The sequence below is a fragment of the Lethenteron reissneri genome, chromosome 68 (assembly GCF_015708825.2).
Source record: "Lethenteron reissneri isolate LAM-NWPU_2019-01 chromosome 68, ASM1570882v1, whole genome shotgun sequence".
NCBI lineage: Eukaryota > Metazoa > Chordata > Hyperoartia > Petromyzontiformes > Petromyzontidae > Lethenteron > Lethenteron reissneri.
In genome coordinates, this window is record NC_083846.1 from 521,844 (window position 1) to 546,354 (window position 24,511).

Consider the following 24,511-nt stretch of genomic DNA (forward strand, 5'->3'; position numbering starts at 1 on the left):
GCATCATCATCAGGCAGACCGCCAGAGTTTATTTAACATAAAGCAACTTTATTGAACATTTTCACAGCTGTAACTTATGACAAGGCTCTCCGTCCCGTCTCACTCGACGACGCCGTGCAAAAACAACAAATTGTTTACAAAAACTAAATTCCTTCAAGGTGTGGGTTGTGGGAGGGTTGGCGGTGGAGTTCTGCTCGGGGCTGAACAACACCACGACGCAGAGTCGCAATACAACTCAGCACTCCATCTCTGCAGAGGTGGGTGGGTGATGCACAGCCCCACTTCAGGGCTCATGGGGGGGGTGGGGGGAAGAGGTTGCAAGGGGGGGGCTGGGGGGGTCACTGGGGGGGGGGGGTCACTGGTACAAAAACGATTCCGTGATCTTAACCTCAAAGAAATTTGGCAAAATTGAAAATCTCTCCATGTACACCACGTGTGTGTGTGTGAGAGATGTATGTACAACATCCAGACGGTTTGTCTTGAACTAAAATACAATCAAACGTGCAAGCGGCGTTGGTGCAGGTTTAGCGGAACGGTTTAGACCGGGGGGGGAGGGAGAGGGGGGGTCAACCAATTACATTAAAAAAAGCGACCTATTTCAAGAGCTGCAATGCGATGTCGTGAATACTGGAGACCACAGGCATGAAGAAGGTTGCTGAGCAGTCACTTAGGAGCTGCCCACCCCTCATTTTAGAGGCTGAGGGTGGGGGTCAAGGGACTCGCTGCTCTCTGCTGGACGCTCAGCGGTGCTGCCTCAAGGCGTATGGCAAGAGGGGCGTTTGCCGTGCGATCCGTTGGCACACCCTCGCTACGATCCGTGACCTTTCCGTGCCTCAATGCGTAGTGGAAACCCACATCGCCAGTTGGCACGTTTGTTTTTCTGGCGATGTTACCCAACCATCTGGGTAGGCGTCTGCAAGGCCAGACTTTGGTGGGATGATTGTTATTGTGATGATTATGGTTACTGTGGTAATGATGAAGATGGTCATGATGGCTATTGTGACAATTAACGTGACGATGGTTATTGCGGTGGTGGTGATATCGGTCGCTGTATTCGTCTGTCCATATAAAGCTCGGCAAAGTCTCAACTCGTCGATCGACGTTCTGTGTCGCCCTGCCTCGACAAACATCACCCGCCACTCAGGCCCACAGCCCTCTCATGCCACGTGGAATCGATGGCGGGACCACCACCACCGCCGTCACCACCACCGCTGATCGCCGTATCTGTGCTGGTGTAACCACCGTGCACCGCTGCTGGGTGGCACAGAGGTGGCCGGAAGTTGCCGCATTCAAGTTGAGACCGCCGCTTTGACTGCCGGGGAGAGGTGGAATCGAATCGGCGCCCCTCTCCTCTCCGTATTGCCGGTCGCAGCGCCGTGACACCACCGCCAGGGCACTGTGGACACAGCTCCACGGAGTTTGATTAACACTGAGAGGTAATGGATGTGTTGGCCACCAAATGCTGAGTGGTCACCCTTTGGAGCCCCGGGTCCAAAAAAATCACTTGTAACCAACGCGTGCGTGCGTGCACGGTTTAACTTCTTCCACCGCCGTAACGTAGCCAACCGCGCTTTACCCAAGGTTCGAAACGCAACCCCCTCCCCCCCTCTAACACTCAATGGCAACAACAAAAACCCCATCGTCCCAAACCTGAGCACCTCCCCCCCATCTCCCAAACACATGTACGTGGGTTGCAACTCCTTAGAACGGCGTAAGACTTGCGATGCGGACCCACACGCACGCCGCAACCAAAACCATCGACTCGTCTCCCAAGGGTTAAACTGTTTAACGCGTAGGAGCAGTCGTAGGGCTTTTGCGACCAATGTTCCCACAGAGGTGTTTTAAAAGCGTTAGATGGCGTAAATATAAACGCGTCGTTAAACCGGCCAACACCGCCCGACACAGGGTTTTTCACGTAAACAGAACGTGTTGATTAGTTCTGCACTAACCAGTTGTGTTGGAGAGTACACCCACAACATTTGCAATGCGAGTACCATGACGCTTCACCGGTAATTACATCATCCAGCATCATCAGGAGACAGCCACAATTCTGTCTGTCGCGTGAGGAGGCTGCTGGCGTGTGCTCAACTCGTCACTAATTGCCACGTTTTGTTTTCTTGACAAACTCTTTACTGGTAATTGGCCGCGTCGGCTGGTGGTGGCGGGTTTAAACGACATTTATAACCCACCAAAAAAAAACCTCGTGGATAAACAAAACTAACTTCACAATAACTCAACCCCCCCCCCCCCCGCTTCCCCGTGTAGTGCATGAGATCGCAGGCGCGGCCCAACGCGGCCGCAAGCGTGCAGAGAGCCGTGATCAGTCGTCACAGCGACCTCGAGATCCCCTCTCCAGCGCAAAGCAGTCGCGGGAGAATTGGGACGGGCACCACGGTGGCCATGAGATGTTAACTACCTCGCCTGGCATGCAGGAGGTCGTGGTTTTGATCCCGACCCTGACGCCTGCTCTATATTTGGAGGTTGCGGTGCTATAAATCTGCACGTGGTGATGACGACGATGATGACTGAGCTATCATTCGTGACGGCCAGGTCGCTTCTGAAAAAGAGCTCAATAGCTCAGCGGGCCTTCACCTGGTAAAATAATAAAAATTGTTGAGTTTAGGTTTCGACCGAGCAATGTTGCTGGAGCAGCCGATTGCTCACGTGCAGTGTGATGTAATACAATGCATCACCATGCAATGCGGTACAATACAATGCGGTAAAATCCAATGCAGTATGGTACAATGCGATGTGATACAATACAAAGCATGACATTGCAATGTATTACAATATAATACGATGTGATACAATACAATGTATAACAACATGATGGTGATACAATGCAATGTCTGACAATGTAATGCGATATAATATAATACGATATGATACAATGTAATGCGATACAATATAATACGATGTGATACAATGCGATGCAATGCAAGGCGGTTTAAAACAGCGAATAGAACGCAAGCCCATCTCAAGCCGCTGAACAAGAGTGGGGGGGGGGGGGGGGGGGGCGAGGGTGCGCGGGGCCCTGTAATCGTGGAGTTAACTTGGTAACGACGTCATTGTAGCGGGCACTGGGGTAGGAGGATCATCGGTGGAGAGGGTGGCTCAGAGTTCACAGGTCACGGGGTCAGGGTGGCAGGTCAGGGTTTCGTAGACTCGCACGGAGACCCACAGGCTCAGACAGAGCCAGAAACTCGCACAGAGACCCACAGACTCAGACAGAGCCAGCAACTCGGACAAGACAGCCAGCGACTTCAGAGCCAGAGAGAGCCATAGACTTACATAGAGAACCAGAGACTCGCACAGACACCCGTAGAGTCACACAGAGACGCACAGAGTCACAGAGACCTATCGACTCGTATTGGTACCCATGAGAGTGAGAGCCATAGATCCGTCTCTGATCGTTCGCATTACTGTGCAAGAGGCAGGGGAGGGGGGGGGATGGGGGGGGGGCATTGGTGAAATGTAACTTGAAATGTCTTAGGGGGTGGGAATGAAACTTAATAATTATTTAGCATCGGTGAAAAGTTGAAATGCGCCGGTTTAAAGTAGCAAAAGAAAAGTCTAAGAAATGAAACTGAAGTGAGGGGAGCACGGCGCCCAACCGCGTTCCGATGATCCGGGCCAGTGGGCCTCCCCTAGGTTGACTCGGCCTCAAAACGTCGTGAGGGGGGGGGGGGGGGGAGACAAAGGCGTGGTGCCGGCCACCCACCCCGCCCGGGCCTCCACAGGCGCCGCGACTCGCGACTCGCTACTCGCGACTCGCTACTCGCTACTTAACAGCCCTTGCCCCTGTTGAGGCTACACGGGGGACCTTTTGTCTGCGCGCGTGCGCGAGACCGGATTTGTTAAAACTTAAAATCGACTCCGTTAGCGGCTCAGGTTGACCAAAGCACCTCCCATGGCCCGCCCAAGTGCAAAGTAAACGCACCCCCAGAGGGCCGTCACGCACCAACCCCCCGCACGCCAACCCCCCACACGCGCGCATGGGGGGCGGTGGCACGGCGTAGCGGGGGGCGGTGGCACGGCGTAGCGGTTGGCGCACCGGGTGCTACGGAGCCCGGCGGCTTGCGGCGTGTAAACGTCGACCGCCGAGGGGAAGGCGGCTGGACCCCGTGCGCCGTGGCGGCCGCGATGGCCGCCGCTTGCTACCGGCGCTCTCCCGGCGGCCTTGCGTGGGCTGTGCCGAGGGGGAGGGGCGAGGGATGTTTATCTTTGCGCGTTTTCTCGGCCGCAGTAGAAAAATAAGGCGTTTAAAAAAAAACGATCAACACTTTCCCACCGAATCATAGTGAGCTCATTGACGAATAACTAATAACTTAGAACGCCAAACGTACGCACAACTTATTTCGCAAACCGTAACGTAGCCGACCGAGGTGCGAAACACAACAACAACACAAAACAAAACAACGCACAATTGTGGCAACACAACAACATCCCTCACCTAACACCCCCAACCCCTCCAACTCCCAAACAGGCGCAGCGTCACAACTCCTCAAATCCGCTGTAAATGCTTGGCCACGTCCGGGGACGCTTTTGTAGATTTTTTAAAATCGACGACGGTACCCAAGGCGGCCACGGCTGGCGGCTGCGGCGGTGCCGCTGCCCACGGCGCAAGCCGGAAGGCGGCTCTCCTCAATCCCCAACGCTGCCCCCGACGCAAAACACAAACTCCGGAGCGACGACAAGCGAGCGTGAATCAGAGCGCGTGCCGCTCACGCTCGTGCCCACTCGTGCCCACTCACGCTCGTGCCCACTCACGCTCGTGCCCGCTCGTGCCCACTCGTGCCCACTCACGACCGCTCGTGCCCGCGAGAGGAGGCCGATCCTCTTGGTATCCTTGACGCCGGCTCCACTGGCACAGGTCGTCGCCGTTCTAACCGTGCCATGCCGCCGACGTCGTGTGCGGCGATGGGGGGGGGGGGGGCGAACGAGCGGAGACGCCCGAAGCGTCGCGACCGGCTTACGCGGCGGATTACGACGGATGAAGAAGAGGAGGAGGAGGAGGTAGGCGGTGGAGAGTGAGGAGGAAGCAGAGGAGGTAGGCGGGGGCGGAGGGGAAGCATCAGACCGCCAGCACCGCCTCCTCCTCGCCCACGTCGTCCACCTCGTCGCGCTCCTTCAGGGAGCTCTTGAGCCGGTTGATCTCAAACTCGTGCAGCAGCCGCTGGGTCAGCAGCTTCTCGCGCTTCATCTTGTCCTTGATGTCCTGCGGCACGTCCGGGATGAGGTACGCGATGAGGAACTTCGCCACGAACACGGCGTGCTGCGGGAGGAGAGGAGAGACACCACGGGGAGGAAGACGGTTATGGGAAGCACGTGGCGATTGTCACGGACACCCGTTCCCCGTACCGCCTCGACACGGTCCCCCGTACCTCCATGACGATGATGAAGGCGAGCTTGGCGGCCAGGATGTGCCAGTAGCGGGTGCTGAACCGGTACCTCTTGGGGTGCTCTGGGGGGTAGCGGAAGTCCCGGTACCTGTGGGGACGGTGAGGAGGCAAGGCACGTGACTCACGGCATCACTGATGATGGTCACTTTGCTGCTGCCGATGATGATTGTTGTGAATATGATTATGCTGCCGATGACAATGCTGCTGCTGATGATGGCAACGCTGCCGATGACAACGCTGCTAATGATGACAATGCTGATGAAGCAGATTATGCTGATGCTGCTAATGACAGTGACGATGCTGCTGACGCTGCCGATTATGACAATGCTGCCAATGATGACCATGTTAATGATGACGCTGCCGATGATGACGATGACAATGCGCTGATGTTGCCGCTGACGAGGACGCCGACCGGCCCGAGCACCTCTCACCGGCAGGTGACGTCGGTGTCATTGCTGAACCAGTAGGGCAGCGCGGCGGCGTCTGGGCGGTTGCGCTCCTGGAAGTCAGCAATGTGAAAGACCGAGAGGCTGTAGTCCACGTAGCCCTCCATCGAGTGCTCCTCCGTGCCATTGAGCAGGCTGTGGTGCGAGTAGTAGTACACGAGCCGGGGCAGCATGTCCGACGTGAAGGCCACGATGATGGCCTAGAGGGTGGGGGGGTGGGGGGCAGAAGCGTCACCGTGGGACGACTCGCGCACTCACTGGCCCACTAGGCCTGCCCTATCCGTACTCTGCTAGTGACTAGACCTGCACCACCTGCACTCTGCTAGTCACTAGGCCTGCACCACCTGCACTCTGCTAGTCATTAGGCCTGCACCACCTGCACTCTGCTAGTCACTAGGCCTGCACCACCTGCACTCTGCTAGTCACTAGGCCTGCACCACCTGCACTCTGCTAGTCACTAGGCCTGCACCACCTGCACTCTGCTAGTCACTAGGCCTGCACCACCTGCACTCTGCTAGTCACTAGGCCTGCACCACCTGCACTCTGCTAGTCACTAGACCTGCACCACCTGCACTCTGCTAGTCACTAGACCTGCACCACCTGCACTCTGCTAGTCACTAGGCCTGCACCACCTGCACTCTGCTAGTCACTAGGCCTGCACCACCTGCACTCTGCTAGTCACTAGGCCTGCACCACCTGCACTCTGCTAGTCACTAGGCCTGCACCACCTGCACTCTGCTAGTCACTAGGCCTGCACCACCTGCACTCTGCTAGTCACTAGGCCTGCACCACCTGCACTCAGCTAGTCACTAGGCCTGCACCACCTGCACTCTGCTAGTCACTAGGCCTGCACCACCTGCACTCCGCTAGTCACTAGGCCTGCACCACCTGCACTCTGCTAGTCACTAGGCCTGCACCACCTGCACTCTGCTAGTCACTAGGCCTGCACCACCTGCACTCTGCTAGTCACTAGGCCTGCACTACCTGCACTCTGCTAGTCACTAGGCCTGCACCACCTGCACTCAGCTAGTCACTAGGCCTGCACCACCTGCACTCTGCTAGTCACTAGGCCTGCACTACCTGCACTCTGCTAGTCACTAGGCCTGCACCACCTGCACTCTGCTAGTCACTAGGCCTGCACCACCTGCACTCTGCTAGTCACTAGGCCTGCACTACCTGCACTCTGCTAGTCACTAGGCCTGCACCACCTGCACTCAGCTAGTCACTAGGCCTGCACCACCTGCACTCAGCTAGTCACTAGGCCTGCACCACCTGCACTCAGCTAGTCACTAGGCCTGCACTACCTGCACTCTGCTAGTCACTAGGCCTGCACCACCTGCACTCCACTAGTCACTAGGCCTGCACCACCTGCACTCAGCTAGTCACTAGGCCTGCACCACCTGCACTCCACTAGTCACTAGGCCTGCACCACCTGCACTCAGCTAGTCACTAGGCCTGCACCACCTGCACTCAGCTAGTCACTAGGCCTGCACCACCTGCACTCTGCTAGTCACTAGGCCTGCACCACCTGCACTCTGCTAGTCACTAGGCCTGCACCACCTGCACTCTGCTAGTCACTAGGCCTGCACCACCTGCACTCTGCTAGTCACTAGACCTGCACCACCTGCACTCTGCTAGTCACTAGGCCTGCACCACCTGCACTCAGCTAGTCACTAGGCCTGCACCACCTGCACTCTGCTAGTCACTAGGCCTGCACCACCTGCACTCTGCTAGTCACTAGGCCTGCACCACCTGCACTCTGCTAGTCACTAGGCCTGCACCACCTGCACTCCACTAGTCACTAGGCCTGCACCACCTGCACTCCACTAGTCACTAGGCCTGCACCACCTGCACCCTGCTAGTCACTAGGCCTGCACCACCTGCACTCAGCTAGTCACTAGGCCTGCACCACCTGCACTCTGCTAGTCACTAGGCCTGCACCACTTGCACGCTGCTAGTCACCAGGGCTGCACCATCCAGTGACGGCAGACTGCAGATCAATCACCGCTCAGCATGCGCACACACACGCTGCATCAAAAGGTTCGCTGTGATTGGTGGGACAGAGAGAGAGAGAGAACTCTTGTCCCTGCATCTCACATTTTTCAGAAGCGACCAGGCTATATCACTAATGATAGTACAACGAAGTGGCTTATCACGTGGAAAATGTATAGCCGCAGCCAAATGCTCAGAACGCACGTCGATTCTAAATGTAGAGGGAAAAACCGGAGGACTCGGAGAAAAGTCCACGTGACCACAGGGAGAGAGACAGACGCGCAAACTCCAAATATACAGCAGGCGTCGGGGTCGCGATGGAACCCGCGACCTCCTGCACACCGGGCGAGATAGTTGACAACGAAGCCACCGGGCGGGTGGCCGTCGTTTCGGGCGAGCGCCCTCCGCACTCACGTTGGTGACGACGGAGAGGATGGCGATGGAGGAGAGGATCTGCTGCCAGACGCCGATGTTGCGGGCGTGCGACGGCGTGGGCCGACGGAACTGGGTGGTGAACTTCCAGGCGTCCACGCGGATCTCGATGATGTTGTTGAGGAGCGCGAGCAGCGGCGCCAGCGGGAAGGAGACCACGAAGAGCGTCGTGAAGCCGAACTGCACGACTGGGACACGGGGCGCCGGGGGGGGGGGGGGGGGCGGCACGCCTGCGGTTAGCGCGGCGGGCCACGTGCGGTGTTCAACACACGTACGGGCGCGATGATGGCGATGGTGATGATGTTGGTAGAGGTGGTGGTGGTGATGTTGAGGAGGTACCTGCATGATGCGGAAGTGGGGGATGTTAACGTAGATGGAACGCTGTTTCTTCCACTGGGAGCTCCGCACTTTTAAATCATCTTCTAGATTAACAAACTAATTTCTGGAGAACTGATTTTTGTGTTTAGTTTGTTGTCCATCCCCCGCACCTCCGATGAGCACAACATGCATACAAAGGTTCCCTCCCACCCCCCCGTGATATGTTTAACGACAAGTCCAGCACATACACAGACGTCGGTACCAACAGCGGCAACGGTGCTGCCCATGGCGCAAACCACCAACACCAGCCGCTTCCCCAACGAGGAGGTGTGTGCGTGTGTATGTGTGTGTGTATGTGTGTGTGTGTGCATTTGTGTGTGCATGTGTGTGTGTATTTGTGGGTGTATGTGTGTGTGTGTATTTGTGTGTGTGTGTGCGTCCCGTGACCTGCCAGCGAGCGTAGCCTTAAAGTACATTTGGCCTGGCACAAGCGCCGTGGTGACGTCATCGCCACCTAGTGGCGAATAGCGGTTGTTGTTGTTGTGTGTGGGGAGCGGTCGTGTAGCAGTTAGCGCTACGCTGCGCTACCAACCCGGCGACCCGGGTTCGATTCCCGCTCACGGCCAACACCGGTGACGATTATTTGAACCGGTCCTGGGCCTTCCCTGGGTCGAATCAGACTCAAATGAGTACCTGGTGCGGTGTGTAAACATCGCCACTGGGGAGACAAAGGCGGCCAGCGTGGTGCGGGCCACCCACCCCCTCGTGCGCAGTGCCGGCCTTTATAAATGCTCTATAGCAGCACTTGCCCCTACAGGCTGTTAAGGCTACACGGGGGATCTTTGCGCGTGTGTGTGTACGTGTGTGTGGACTTCTTTCGCACCGTACGTAGCCAACCATGCAAATCAGAGGTGGCGAGGCAGGACAACAAACTGAAGACAACAAAAAGCAGTTCTAAAGACATCTCCGGAGGACCCGGAGACAAATCCACGCAGTGACCACGGCAAGAGAGAGAGACGCAAACTCCAAATATTCAGCAGCAGGCGTTAGGGTTAGCATCGAACCCACGACCTCCTGCATACCAGGCGAGGGAGATAACATCTCCTAGCCACCGCGGCGCAATTCGCGCGGTTGGCTACGGTACGGTGCCTAAGAAGTTAATCGTACGGTCCACACGTAACAAAGCCCAACATTCAGGCCGCACAGGGATAGACAATGAATTAAGTTTGTCGCCGTAGTCGTCAAAGTCCTTGTCGTCCTCGTGGTCTTCATCGTAGTCATCGTTGAAGTCGTCATAGCCGTTGTGATAATAACAATGAAGATGAAACCCAACGTACTCATCTCCAGGTACTCGTGGAAGAGTCCGAGGCGGCCCAGGTCCTGCAGGTTGTAGTCGTGCTCCCAGCGAGTGCGGATGCGCGTGTGCGTCGCTTTGCGCGCGCTGCGGCTCGACAGCTTGTTCATCAGCCACCTGGGGGGGGGGGGGGGGGGGTCAGCGGTAGTTACAACAGCAGGAGGTCCGGTGGACCGGCTCTGGCTCCTGCCATCATGAGGGGTAGGCGTGTGTATGTTTGTGTGTTTACGTATGTTTGCGCGCGTGTGTGTGTGTACGTTATTGCGTGTTACGCACGGGAATACCACTTCCTGGATGTTACCCCAGATCTGCTTTCCGACCATGATGATGGTGAGCTGGGTGGTCAGCTCCACCAGACAGCCAGCAGGCTCGCACTGCAACCGCACAACCACCACCACCACCACGGCACAACCACCACGTCAGGCAGCACAACAACCAAATCGTGTCACCGCTCTCGTGGGCAAATGCACAACCACCACTGTTGCACCACCACCACGGCAGGCACGCAACAACCAAATCTTCACCGTCCCTGTGTGCAAATTAAAATCAAATTATTTAAATTTTACCAGGTAAGGCCAACTGAGTTAAAGATCAACAAAGTGGCGGCTCATCATCATCACGTTGACATTTATAGCAGTCGCCAAAACTCTCTCAACGCGTGATGTTGATTCTAAATGTGGAGGCGAAAAACCGTAGGACCCGGAGAAAAATCCACGCGACCACGGGGAGAGAGATATACGCAAACTCCAAATATACAGCAGCAGGTGTTAGGGTCAGGATCGAACCCACGACCTCCTGTATACTAGGCGAGGTAGTTAACATCTCCTAGCCACTGTGGTGATGATGGGAGACGCAGACTCCAAATATACAGGCACCACCACTGCCGCCCACAACAACCATCTCACCTCTCCCGCCATCTAACCAACCGCATCACTCAAACACTCATTCCCCCATTAATTCACTTCCTCTCTCACTCAACCACCAACCCCACACACCCCAACTCACACCGCCAGCTTACTCAATCTTGGGATCACACACACACACAGACAAAGATCCCCCGTATAGCCTTCAATAGACTGTTGGGGCGAGTGTTGTTAGAGAGCACCTATGAAGGCCGGCACAGCACACGAGGGGGTGGGTGGCCAAAACCTCGCCTTTGTCTCCCCCGACGATGTTTACACACCGCAGCAGGTACTCATTTAAGGCTGAGTCGACCTAGGGGAGGCCCAGGAGCGGTTCAGATAATCGTCACCGGTGTTTGCCGTGAGCAGGAATCGAATCCGGGTCGCCAGGTTCGTAGCGCAGCGCACTAACCGCTACACTACCGCTCCCCAATACACGCACGCACACACACATACGTACACACACGTATACACACACACAAATACACACACATATACACAAATACACACACATACACACACACATACACACACATACACACAAACACATACACATACACGCACGCGCACACACCTCCTCGTTGCGGAAGCGGCCGAAGAGGTAGATGTAACCGCCGGGGTACCCCACGAACTTGCCCTTGAAGAAGGCGATGTAGAAGATGGAGGAGTAGTAGTTGACGAACTGGAAGAGGAACATCTTGATGGTGAGTCGGTTCTCGTACTCGATCTGAGTCTTGGGCATCTCTGCGCAGAGGGAGGAGGGCACGGGCGGTGGCGGTGGGCAGACGGGGCACAGCGTTGGCACACAGTGTCAAATAATAATGATGACGGAAATGAGTTAATATTAATATCGATCTCAATTCACGCGTCGCACGGTACACGCTCATCGCTCTCGTAGAGAGAGACAGAGGTAGGGGAGGGTAGCGAGACAGAGGAGAAGGGAGGTAGGGGAAGTAGGGAGGGTGGTAAGGGGAAGGTGGGAGTTATGGAGTTAGGTAGGGGAGGGTAGGGAGACAGAGGAGGAGGGAGGTAGGGGAAGAAGGGAGGTAGGGGAAGTAGGGAGGGTGGGAAGGGGAGGGAGTTATGGAGTTAGGTGGGGGAGGGTAGCGAGACAGAGGAGGAGGAGGAGGGGGTCCCGCTCACCCATGTCGGTGATCCAGATGGCCACCTTGACGTAGAAGTAATTGAGCACCATGATGATGGCGAAGTTGAGGCAGGAGGCGGTGATGGCGGTGGCCATCTGGGGCGTGAGGAACGAGTCGATCACCTCGTTCTTGGTGAGCTCCTTGGGCAGGCGCGACGCCAGCACAAAGAAGACGGCCAGCCGGTACACGATGATGCCCACGATCGACGCCAGCACCAGCAGAATCTGACAACGCGGACGCATGGCGCATGGGGGGGGGGTGGGTCGGTGGGCAGCCGGCAGTGTGCGTGTGTGCGTGTGTGCGTGTGTATAAACTAAACTCGACTAAAACTCGTTTTATTTGAGCAGGTTAGGCCCCACTGAGCTGTGGAGCTCTTAGAAGCGGGCATGGCTATCACAAATCATTATAGAGACACAGAGACAGTGGCATACAGGGAGAGACACACTCAGGGAACGTTAGCCACTGAGAAACAGAGAGAGTAAGAGAGACACTGAGTCAGACAGAGAGACAGGGAGAGACAGTGACAGACAGAGAGACAGTGAGAGATAGAGAGAGAGAGACAGAGAGATAGAGACATGGAGAGACATTGAGACACTGAGACAGACAGAGAGAGAGAGACAGAGAGAGACATGGAGAGACAGAGAGAGACATGGAGAGACATTGAGACACAGAGAGAGAGAGAGAGAAACAGTGAGAGACAGAATGAGAGAGACAGAATCAGAGAGACAGTGAGAGACAGACAGAGAGAGAGAGACAGAGAGAGACAGACAGAGAGAGACAGGGAGAGAGAGAGAGAGACAGACAGAGAGAGACAAAGCGATAGAGATATGGAGAGACAGGGAGAGACCGAGAGTTCTCCTCACCCAGAAGAAGACGGTGATGGCAGAGGCACATGTCCGCCAAGCCAGCGTGCCACAGGGCATGTACGGGTCCTGGGCCTATGGGACAGCACCCCGCCAGCACCAGCAGCGCCACCACAACCGGCACCAGAAACCACAACCAGAAACCATCAGCATCGCCAGAAGCATCGGCGCCACCGTCAGAGAACAATCAGCGTAACCGGAACCCATGGGCAAGAACCGCAGGAATCATCAGCAACACCACCGCCGCAATCATCAGCACCACCAAAATCATCATCACCACCGGAATCATCAGCACCGCCACCACCAGAATCATCAGCACCGTCGGCACCGCCGGGAGTAGAAAAACGAATCGCAGAGAGGATGCAACCGGAAATGGACCCCCCCCACCACCCCAGCAAGGCACGGAGAGAGAGACCCAGAGATGGTTCAACTTTAAATAACTTTTTTACGAAATAAAACAAATTTAAACTATTTTTTATTTTACCAAGTAAGGCCCCAAACTGAGGCGACGTCGCTCTTTTCTCCAGAAGCGACTTGGCAATCGCAAATGGTAGCTCAACCAAGTGGCTTGTCGTCATCGTCATGGCGTGGACATTTATATCAGCAGCCAAATCCTCTGAACGCGTGACGTCGATTCTAGACGTGGAGGTGGAATGACCGGAGGAGGACCCCAGAGCCACGGGCAGAGAGAGGAGGGGGAGAGGAACATGCAAACCCCAAATATACACAGCAGCAGCAGCAGCAGACCTCCTCCTACACCAGGCGAGGTCGTCAACATCTCCCTGACGCCACCGTGGCGTCCGTGCCAACCCCCCCCCCCCCCCCCCCGCGCGCCGTCTCCCCCCCGGTCTCTCTTACCCCAAGCACCACGACGGAACTAATGCAAAGGTTCAGGCCGCAATACTCTATCCACGACTTGCTGGAGACAAGCTCTGTGGCCTGCTGGAGGCACAAACCAAGGCCACGGCCGTCATGAGCACACCCAACATCGGCGCGTCCATCGCCAAACACACACACACGCGCCGAACACTCACGTTGTCATTGGCTGCTGACATTTGGGTTGTGCCCATTTCAAACCTTGATCAACAGTTTCCCTTGGAAGCGAACCCCCCTCTTCCTGAAGACGAATGCTTGCGTTGCGATAAAAACGCCGTAATTTTCTGTTATTTTTTATTTTTTTCTTTGAACCTATCCACGTGACTTTGCCGAAAGACCCAAGAATATTAATTCCTGCAGTCACGAAAGCTTTCAGTGAAGATTTAGATTTTTAAACTTTTCGTCACGGCTATTTTCATCGGAGTTATGGCAGGTGAGGCTCTGCCTCTCCTGATCGTACGTCCCTGGTGTAGCATGTAGTGCAGCATGTAGTGTAGCATGTAGTGTAGCATGTAGTGTAGCATGTAGTGTAGCATGTAGTGCAGCATGTAGTGTATGGCGCTGTGTAGTGTAGGATGTAGCGTAGTGGGAGAGCCAGTGGCCTGGGTGATGGGATTGTATTTGTGTAGTGTAGTACATAGTGTAGTGGAGTACGCAGTGTAGTGTAGTATGTAGTGTAGTACGTATTGTAGTATGTAGTGTAGTGTAGTATGTAGTGTAGTACTGGCCTGGGTGATGGGGTTGTACTTGTGTAGTGTAGTACGTAGTGTAGTAAGTAGTACGTAGTGTAGTATGTAGTGTAGTGTGTAGTGTAGTACGTAGTGTAGTACTGGCCTGGGTGATGGGGTTGTACTTGCGCCGCGTGCACTTGGCCTCGTACTCCGGCCTCAGCTGCTCCTCGTCCTCCTCGGTGGCGACCAGGTCCCACTCGTAGTCCAGCGTCGCCTGGTAGCGCTTCCACATCTCCAGGAACAGCGTCACTACGCACACACGCAGGTCCCCCGGGTAGCCTCAGCCGACTGTCGGGGCAAGTGCCGCTGCTGTTGGTGGACCCCGAACGGGAATCGAACTCGGGGTCCCCGGAGTTCGTAAGTCAATGCGCTGACCGCTCCCCAGACACACACACACGCGCACAGTTACGTACAACAGAGACAGATCCCCCGTATAGCCTCAGCCGACTGTTGGGGCAAGTGCTGTTAGCGAGCACCTATGAAGGCTGGCACGGCACACACAGGGGGTGGGTGGCCAGCACCACGCCCGGCCGCCTTTGTCTCCCCAGTGGCGATGTTTACTACACACCACATCAGGTACTCGTTTGAGGCCGAATCGACCTATGTGTGTGGTGCTTCCATTCTTCCCTGCCGTTTGGCTGTTGTCTCCGACTCTCCGAGTTGCATTGCCCTGTTGGGTGCCTTTGCATTCACGGGCTGGGGTCTCACTAACATGGCCACCTCTGCTCCCTTAGCCTCGATGTACCGATGGTTCTGGTTGTGTGATGGGCTGTGTGTCTCGCTGGCGCGACCACCGTTGCGGTGGTTCTCTTGCGTGGACGCGCTTGCCTCACAGCGCAGTTGGCAGCGCCGCAGCTTGTGTTACACACAGACGTGACGTTAACTTGCTAATCTCCCTAATCTCCCTGCCTAATCTCTCCCATCAACGTAGTGCTAATCTCCAATTAGCTAATCTCCAATTAGCACTGCTGTTGTGCGCATATGCGGGGACGATACTCTTATGCGGCGACGGAAGCTCTTTCATGCTAATCTCTCTCCCTAATCTCCCCCATGAACACAACTGACGTGCTTACGTCCAGGGATGGAATTCCTTTCCAGCTCAGACCCCGCTTGCTTGCCCTTCGCCACATATATAACCTCTTGTTGTAACAGCTCTCTCGCTCGTTCAGCAGTTCCACTGCTGGATTATTTTTTCCGCCCGAGGACGACCGCTTGTGTTGCGATCGAAACGTCGCGATATGAATATTTTTTTCTACCTACGTGACTTTACCGAAAAAAACTAAACTATGTTTTATTTTAACAAGCAAGGCCCACTGAGCTGCGTAAGCTATTTTTCAGAAGCGACGTGGCCATCACCAACGATAGCTCACAACCAAGTGGCTCATCATCATCATCGTCATCACGTGGAAATGTAGAGCAGTGGCCATTATGACTCCCAATGCTGGACGTTGAGTCTAAATGTGGAGGGAAAAACCGGAGGAGGACCCGGAGACAAATCCACGCGACCACAGGGGGGGAGAGAGAGACGCAAACTCCAAATATACAGTAGCAAGCGTCGTCAGGGTTGGGATCGAACCCACCACCTCCTGCGTAGCAGGCGAGGTAGTCAACATCCCAGCAGGGATCCGTCGCTTCCTGCCGCTAAACAGCCGGCAGGAGCCTCCTGCAAAGAGAACCGCGAAGAGGCTCGGCGAGGGAGACCGGCGAGGGAGAGAACCGGCGAGGGAGAGAACCGGCGAGGGAGCGCCGGCGGGAGCAGTGACGGTGACAAACGCTTGGGGCCACGGCACTCACCCCAGATGCCCATGAACGCCGCGAAGAAGACGGTGGCCGGATTGTCGAAGAGGTAGGTTTGCTGCACCACACACACGCACGCACACGCACGCACACACACACGCACGTACACACACACGTACACACACGCGCGCACACACACACACACCGTTCACATCGTTGTCATCATCATCATCACCACCAGAATCTGGCTTCAGGACTTCTCTTCCCCCGTGGTTGCAGACCTCTGGGAGTCACTGCAATAGCGGTCTCAGTGACCTGACCTCCTGCTCGTCGACCCTCCACACCACGTGTCCCACCCATCACTCCTTCCTCCTCCTCCACACCACGTGTCCCACCCATCACTACCTCCTCCGCCTCCACACCACGTGTCCCACCCATCACCACCTCCTCCTCCTCCACACCACGTGTCCCACCCATCACTCCCTCATCCTCCTCCACACCACGTGTCCCACCCATCACTACCTCCTCCTGCACACCACGTGTCCCACCCATCACTACCTCCTCCGCCTCCACACCACGTGTCCCACCCATCACTACCTCCTCCTCCTGCACACCACGTGTCCCACCCATCACTCCTCCTCCTCCACACCACGTGTCCCACCCATCACTACCTCCTCCTCCTCCACACCACGTGTCCCACCCATCACCACCTCCTCCTCCTCCACACCACGTGTCCCACCCATCACTCCCTCCTCCTCCTCCACACCACGTGTCCCACCCATCACTACCTCCTCCTGCACACCACGTGTCCCACCCATCACTACCTCCTCCGCCTCCACACCACGTGTCCCACCCATCACTACCTCCTCCTCCTGCACACCACGTGTCCCACCCATCACTCCTCCTCCACACCACGTGTCCCACCCATCACTACCTCCTCCTCCTCCACACCACGTGTCCCACCCATCACTACCTCCTCCTCCTCCACACCACGTGTCCCACCCATCACTACCTCCTCCTCCTCCACACCACGTGTCCCACCCATCACTACCTCCTCCTCCCCCACACCACGTGTCCCACCCATCACTACCTCCCCCTCCTGCACACCACGTGTCCCACCCATCTCAAGGTGAGCGTCTTCACTCACCTTGGAGGAGCTGCAGGTGATGTTCAGCCTCCAGTAGGTGCACTGCTTGTCGCACTGAGGGCACATGATGAACCTCCCGCCGATGTTGGCATCGCAGATCTCCTTGCTGGGCGGGCAGACGCACGGGAGGGGGGTGGGGCACGGCGCTCGCTCAGCCCGGCGGGAGCCGTCTTCACGGCAGGCATCCCCGCCGAGGCCGTCGCTGGGCCGGGCCGATGCTGTAGCCGCTGTTGTGAGCGGTAGTGCAGTAGTGGTTGTCGTGCTGCCCTACAAGAACCCACCCACCCACACACCCACCCACACGTCTCCCCACCCACCCACACGTCCCCCCCACCGACACACCCCGAACCCCTATCCACCCGTCTCCCCACCCACCCGTCTCACCACCCACTCACCCATCTCACCACACGCCTACCCACCCATCTCACCACCCACCCATCTCACCATCCACCCATCTCACAACCCACCCACCCATCTCACCACCCACCCACCCATCTCACCACCCACCCACCCATCTCACCACCCACCCACCCATCTCACCACCCACCCACCTATCTCACCACCCACCCACCCATCTCACCACCCACCCACCCATCTCACCACCCACCCACCCATCTCACCACCCACCCACCCATCTCACCACCCACCCACCCATCTCACCACCCACCCATCTCACCACCCACCCATCTCACCACCCACCTCCACACGCCGTCGTCCATGGTGCAGAGGCCGTAGATGAAGCAGCCGGTGCCGACGACGGCGGCGATGAACAGCATGAAGGTGTAGAAGCCCAGCCAGGCAAAGTACAGCGCAATCTTCTCCCCAAAGTACTTCCTGCAGCACGCACCACGACAACAAGCGCCGTTTGTACTCAGGGGCGGCAGCGTCACCGCGGCGCGCTTGTGCCAGGCTAGGTGCACGTCCAGGCCGTCAAGTGAATCGAGGAAGGCCCTCGCTGCTGGCGGGAGGTGATCACGGGACAGACCCAGGATGTCACGGGACAGGCCCAGGAGGTCACGGGACAGACCCAGGAGGTCACGGGACAGACCCAGGAGGTCACGGGACAGGCCCAGGAGGTCACGGGACAGACCCAGGAGGTCACGGGACAGACCCAGGTGGTCACGGGACAGGCCCAGGAGGTCACGGGACAGGCCCAGGAGGTCACGGGACAGACCCAGGAGGTCACGGGACAGACCCAGGTGGTCACGGGACAGACCCAGGAGGTCACGGGACAGGCTCAGGAGGTCACGGGACAGACCCAGGAGGTGACGGGATAGTCCCAGGTGGTCACGGGACAGGCCCAGGAGGTCACGGGACAGGCCCAGGAGGTCACGGGACAGACCCAGGAGGTCACGGGACAGGCCCAGGAGGTCACAGGACAGACCCAGGAGGTCGCGGGACAGACCCAGGAGGTCACGGGACAGGCCCAGGAGGTCACGGGACAGACCCAGGAGGTCACGGGACAGACCCAGGTCACGGGACAGGCCCAGGAGGTCACGGGACAGACCCAGGAGGTCACGGGACAGACCCAGGAGGTCACGGGACAGGCCCAGGAGGTCACGGGACAGAGTTGTGGGCTGTCTGCCTGGGATGACCAACGGATTTCTGTGGGCAGAAGCAGCAGCAGCTGCCTACTCAACAAGGACGATGATTTTGATTTAAAGCTTTCGTGACTGCAGGGATTCATCTTCTTGGTTCTTTCGGTAAAGTCACGTAGAAGGGAAATAATAAAATAATAAAAATAAAACATAAGAAATATAGTTGTATTTAATTAAATAATAAAATTTTCACATAATAAATACAATTGTATTTTATTATGTGAAATTTTTATTACGTTATTATTTCCCTTCTACGTGACTTTAGCGAAAGAACCAAGAAGGACGATGATCCTGGGAAAACCAGGACAGGTGGCAACCTGACCCTGCCACCCAAACAACAACAACAAACACCATTTGCCGCCAAGTGGCGGTGACGTCACCAAGGCGTTCGTGCCAGGCTAGGTGCACTTTAAGGCCACATGAAGTGTAAAAGGTTCGCTGGAAGGTCACGGGACAGACCCAGCAGGTGCCATGGGTTGACCTGACTTGACATGAGTGGCCGATGTACCACCTGTGTCCCCTACTGTACCAACTTGCTGTGCTTAGCCACCTGGCGCTCCGCTCGTTGTTGTGAGCGTCGCTCCTCCCCCCTCCGTTGTCGTTGGAGGGCGACTGCCTCCAACTGCCCAGTAGCGTCCTTCACGAGCCTCCTCCTCCACAGAGGCCGATCTTGACACTGCTGGTACTGGTCATTGGCAAGTCCACTCAGCTCCACATCTCCCCGTGGCCTGTGTCCCATGGGTTGACCGACTGAGATGACTGGCAGATGCAGTCACTCACACACTGACTCACCAACCCACCCACCCTCCCGCACACTCATCCACTCGTGTGCCACTCCCCCCTCCCCCCCCCGTGCCCCCCCACGTGCCCCCCCCGTGCCCCCCCCCCGTGCCCACCGTATGAAGTTGAGAGGCTGCTGCTTGTAGAAGCGTGCAGGCCGTGCCCACTCGCTGTACAGCACCAGCCGCTCGCTGCCTCCGTGGGCATCCGCCGTCTCCTTCCAGTACTTACTCTGCAACACGCACGCCCACGCGACACTCACCAGCCGACACTCACCAGCCGCCCACGCGACACTCACCAGCCGCCCACGCGACACTCACCAGCCGACACTCACCAGCTGACACTCACCAGCCGCCCACGCGACACTCACCAGCCGCCCACACGACACTCACCAGCCGACACTCACCAGCCAGCCGCCACTCACCAGCCGACACTCACCAGCCACTCAGCAGCCAGTAGCTATTCACCACTCACATCACCCACACATTTAGCTGCTTCCTAGTGAGTCACCATCACCGTGCCCGGCATGGCTCTCGCTGGAAAGCAGCGGCACCAAGTAGCTGGACAGCGGTGAGTGCTCGTGTGAGTGGGTGAGTGTGTGGGTGGTGAGTGTGTGGGTGAGTGGGTGGTGAGTGTGTGGGTGAGTGGGTGGTGAGTGGTTGAGTGGGTGGGTGGGTGAGTGAGTGGGTGAGTGGGTGGTGAGTGTGTGGGTGAGTGGGTGGGTGAGTGGTTGAGTGGGTGGGTGAGTGAGTGTGTGGGTGAGTGAGTGAATGGGTGAGTGAGTGGTTGAGTGAGTGAGTGATTGAGTGAGTGATTGAGTGAGTGGGTGAGTGGCTGAGTGAGTGGGTGTGTGAGTGGGTGTGTCAGTGGGTGAGTGCTTGAGTAAGTGCTTGAGTGGTTGAGTGAGTGGTTGAGTGAGTGGGTGAGTGAGTGGATGAGTGAGTGAGAGTGAGTGAGAGTGAGTGAGTGAGTACGCTCCACGTTCCGAGCCTCTTGGGCTCAAAGCGACCATCACGCGACGTCACATTGGTTGTTTTTGGTGGCAGTGTTGACAGTGGTGCCACGTGGCAAGCCAAGCCTGGGTTTCACTCCCGACTGGGGCGTCTTACTGTGTGGAGTGTGTGTGTGAGCGTGAGAGAGTGGAGTGTGTGTGTGTTCTGCAGAGTGAGAGAGTGGAGTGTGTGTGTGTTCTGCAGAGTGAGAGAGTGGAGTGTGTGTGTGTTCTGCAGAGTGAGAGAGTGGAGTGTGTGTGTGTTCTGCAGAGTGAGAGAGTGGAGTGTGTGTGTGTTCTGCAGAGTGAGAGAGTGGAGTGTGTGTGTGTTCTGCAGAGTGAGAGATTGGAGTTTGTGTGATCTCCCCCTCTTCTGCGTGAGTTTCCTCCGGGTTCTCCGGTTTACTCCTCCCATAGCTAAACCCACACCCACAGTGGAACTGCTATCGTGTGCCGTGCTGGCCTTCATTAGGTGGTGCTACTCGCTAACAGCACTTGCCCCAACAGTCTGTTGAGGCTATACGGGGGATTTTTGTCGTGTGCGTGTGTGCGAGTGAATGCGTGTGAGGGTTTGTGGGGGGAGCAGTAGTGCGGGGGTGAGGAGAGGGTGAGGAGAGGGTGAGGGAGGGTGAGGAAGGATAGAAAGGTGAGCAAGCAGGAGGCAGACAGGGCCGGACTAACGCAGAGGCCGGACCATCACAATCGTAATAATTAGACTGCAGGAGGAGGAGGAATCTGATGAGCTATGAAGCTCCGTGTCACAGATGTCCAGTAGGGGCATGGGCTAAGAACATTACAACAACAAACAACACAACACAAAACACGCGGTAGGAGTGCAAAGTAAAGTAAAGGTTAAAAACAAATCACTTAAACAATAAATATACAAAGGCAACTCAACTATTTTGAACGCATTCTTCAGAAGCGCCCTGGCCACGACTGAGAGACTAACGCAGCGGAGGCCGCCGCACTAAAGCAGAGTCTGGACTATCAGAGTCAGAATATGTATTTCCACTGGAGGAATCCGATGAGCTAGAAAGCTCTTTGCCGCAGTCGCCGTTGGCGTGCCACTGGCGCCAGCGTCCACGTTTTCCCGAATTCGAAAATCTCGGCCGTGAATCAAAAACTAAAACTTAACTATTTTTTGCTTTACCAAGGTAAGGACCCCACTGAGCTACGTAGCTTTTTTCAGAAGCGACCTGGCGATCGCAAACGACAACTCAGCCACCACGTGGACAGTTATAGCAGCAGCCAAACACTGTGAACGTGTGACGTCTATTCTGAATGTGGAGGGGGGAAAAACCGAAGAACCCGGAGAAAAATCCACGCGACCACGCGGAGAGAGAGAGAGAGAGACACGCAAACTCCAAATATACAGCAGCAGCGGGCATCGTCAGGGCCGGGATAGAACCCACGACCTCCTGTGTACCAGGCGAGGTAGTCAACATCTCCTGGCCACTGCGGTGCCCTCACGCGACTGGGATTGTGACCACACAGGCAACAGTGGGCGGCGATCACGACACACGCATCCCGCCCACCCCCTCCTATTGGCAGCAGACGCGATGCCCCGGGAGAGCCTCGCAACCGGGGATCTACCGTCAGCTGGTCTCGCAGCTGGCCGCGCCCACCACCAACTCAACGTGGAACCTGAGAGCGGCCCAAACCCGCAGCGCCCGTCACAGAGAGCTTCACAGCTCATCGGATTTCCTCGGGTATGAATAATAAATACTCAATTGATTCTGCTTCTAGGAAAGCAGAGCCGCTCTAATGGCGTCGAGAAAGTTTTTACCACTGCGGCGGTCCTCGCGCATGACGCGGGCAAAGATCCCCCGTGTAGCCTCAACAGGCTGTCGGGGCAAGTGCTGCGAGTAGCAAGTAGCAACACCTATGAAGGGCCGCACTGTGGCACACGAGGGGGCGGGTGGCCAGCACCACGCCCGGCCGCCTTTGTCTCCCCAGCAGGCAAAGTTTCCACACCGCTGCAGCAGGTACGCATTTGAGGCCGAGTCGACCTAGGGGAGGCCCAGGACCTGGTTTAGATTAAACGTCGCCGGCGTTCGTGGCCGTGAGCAGGAATCGAACTCGGGTCGCCAGGTTCGTGGCGCGGCGCGGCAACTACGATGCTCACACAGCCACCGGGTTTTATTTCACTTTGTATTTTACTGAGCTAGAACAGCTCTTTTCAGAAGCGACTCATCATCGTGATCGTGTGGAAGTTTATAGCCAAACACTCGAAATGCGCGTGACGCTCATTCTAAAAGTGAAGCGGGGAAAAAAACGGAGGAGGACCCGGAGAGAAAAATTCACGCGACCACAGGGAGAGAGAAACACGCAAACTCCAAATAATAGCGGACATCGTCAGGGTCGGGGTAAAACTCATGACCTCCTGTATACCAGGAGAAGTAGTTAACATCTCGCCAAATATACAACAGGCATCGTCAGGGTCAGGATCGAACCCACGACCTCCTGTATACCAGGAGAAGTAGTTAACATCTCGCCAAATATACAACAGGCATCGTCAGGATCAAACCCACGACCTCCTGTATACCAGGAGAGGTAGTTAACATCTCGGCACATATACAGCAGTAGGCATCGTCAGGGTCAGGATCGAACCCATGACCTCTTGTATACCAGGAGAGGTAGTTAACATCTCGCCAAATATACAACAGGCATCGTCAGGGTCGGGATCGAACCCACGGCCTCCTGTGTACCAGGCGAGGTAGTTAACATCTCGCCAAATATACAACAGGCATTGTCAGGGTCGGGATCGAACCCACGACCTCCTGTGTACCAGGCGAGGTAGTTAACATCTCCTAGCCACCGCGGCGGCCGGCTGTGGATGTCCAAGCGCTGTCGATCTTTTTTAAACTTAGATCCAGATTCGTGATCCGTACAATCGGGTTTTAGAAAACCGGAATCGGACTAAGCCGAGTCGGAGCGCCAGTGGAGGAGTTTGGTGGCACCGCCATCATCAGGCACAGGTGGTGGGTTCAACAGTCAAGGGAAGGAGGAATTTAAGGTTCAACAGAGAGAGGGAGTGGAGTGGGGGACCCCCCCCCCCCGCTACCACCTCACCATCCAACACCACAACGACTCCGCGTCCAACCGTTCAAACGTAATCCGGCCCTGATTTTGAAAGCTTGCGAGGCTGCTGGTTCCCAACCGTGCAGCAGGCAACGTGCTGTGCGTGGGTACGTACGTGTGTGTACGTACGTGTGTAGTACGTGTGTGTACGTGTGTGGACGTGTGTGTACGTGTGTGTACGTGTGTGGACGTGTGTGTACGTGTGTGTACGTACGTGTGTGTACGTGTGTGTACGTGTGTGTACGTGTGTGGACGTACGTGTGTGGACGTACGTTGTTCAACTTCCTTCAGCACCGTACGTAGCCAGCCATGCGAATGTATGTACGTGTGTGTGTGTGTTCAACTTCCTTCAGCACCGTACGTAGCCTACCGTTGCAAAAAATATAAACAATTTTAAGCAGCCAAACCGCTGCCCAAATGGCGCGGCCTCGGGAGGATGGGGTGCCGGTGCTCAAGGCACGAGGAGGTTTTTCGACGTAACTAGAATCGTAATGACAATCGTCACAAGTTGTACGATGTCTGTAATGTGGATTTGTGACGTTCAGCCACACGGTATTGGCTCGCCGCTCTCGTAGGGAGAGAGACGGGGGGGAGGGCGACGCAGAGAGACAGCGAGTGAGTGATCCGCCAACCCCTCACTCACTGCCGCTACAGCGGTGCTGGGTCGCTACGGGCAGACACGCACCTCCGATTGGCGCGGCTGGCTACGTACGGTG

At 56.3% G+C, this 24,511-nt stretch overlaps 1 protein-coding gene across 8 annotated transcripts in view; it reads right to left on the reverse strand.

Annotated features, from left to right (window-relative positions):
• Window positions 1–27: 27 nt before the first annotated feature.
• LOC133360427 (anoctamin-5-like) overlaps window positions 28–24,511 on the reverse strand; it is an 81,300-nt gene continuing 56,816 nt past the window's right edge. For 5 of the 8 annotated variants that reach the window (XM_061579144.1, XM_061579145.1, XM_061579146.1 and 2 more), the window contains 15 exons: window positions 19,840–19,955; window positions 18,045–18,179; window positions 17,346–17,451; window positions 16,256–16,316; window positions 14,565–14,710; window positions 13,713–13,793; window positions 12,855–12,929; window positions 11,990–12,215; window positions 11,421–11,590; window positions 10,221–10,318; window positions 9,928–10,061; window positions 8,255–8,460; window positions 5,834–6,048; window positions 5,385–5,490; window positions 28–5,275 (listed from right to left, as the gene is read on the reverse strand). In XM_061579144.1, the coding sequence (XP_061435128.1) occupies window positions 5,075–5,275; window positions 5,385–5,490; window positions 5,834–6,048; window positions 8,255–8,460; window positions 9,928–10,061; window positions 10,221–10,318; window positions 11,421–11,590; window positions 11,990–12,215; window positions 12,855–12,929; window positions 13,713–13,793; window positions 14,565–14,710; window positions 16,256–16,316; window positions 17,346–17,451; window positions 18,045–18,179; window positions 19,840–19,955 (2,076 nt within the window). In that variant the 3' untranslated portion in view covers window positions 28–5,074. The remainder of the gene's footprint in view (window positions 5,276–5,384; window positions 5,491–5,833; window positions 6,049–8,254; window positions 8,461–9,927; window positions 10,062–10,220; window positions 10,319–11,420; window positions 11,591–11,989; window positions 12,216–12,854; window positions 12,930–13,712; window positions 13,794–14,564; window positions 14,711–16,255; window positions 16,317–17,345; window positions 17,452–18,044; window positions 18,180–19,839; window positions 19,956–24,511) is intronic. The other 3 variants (XM_061579150.1, XM_061579149.1, XM_061579148.1) reach the window with 2 other exon arrangements.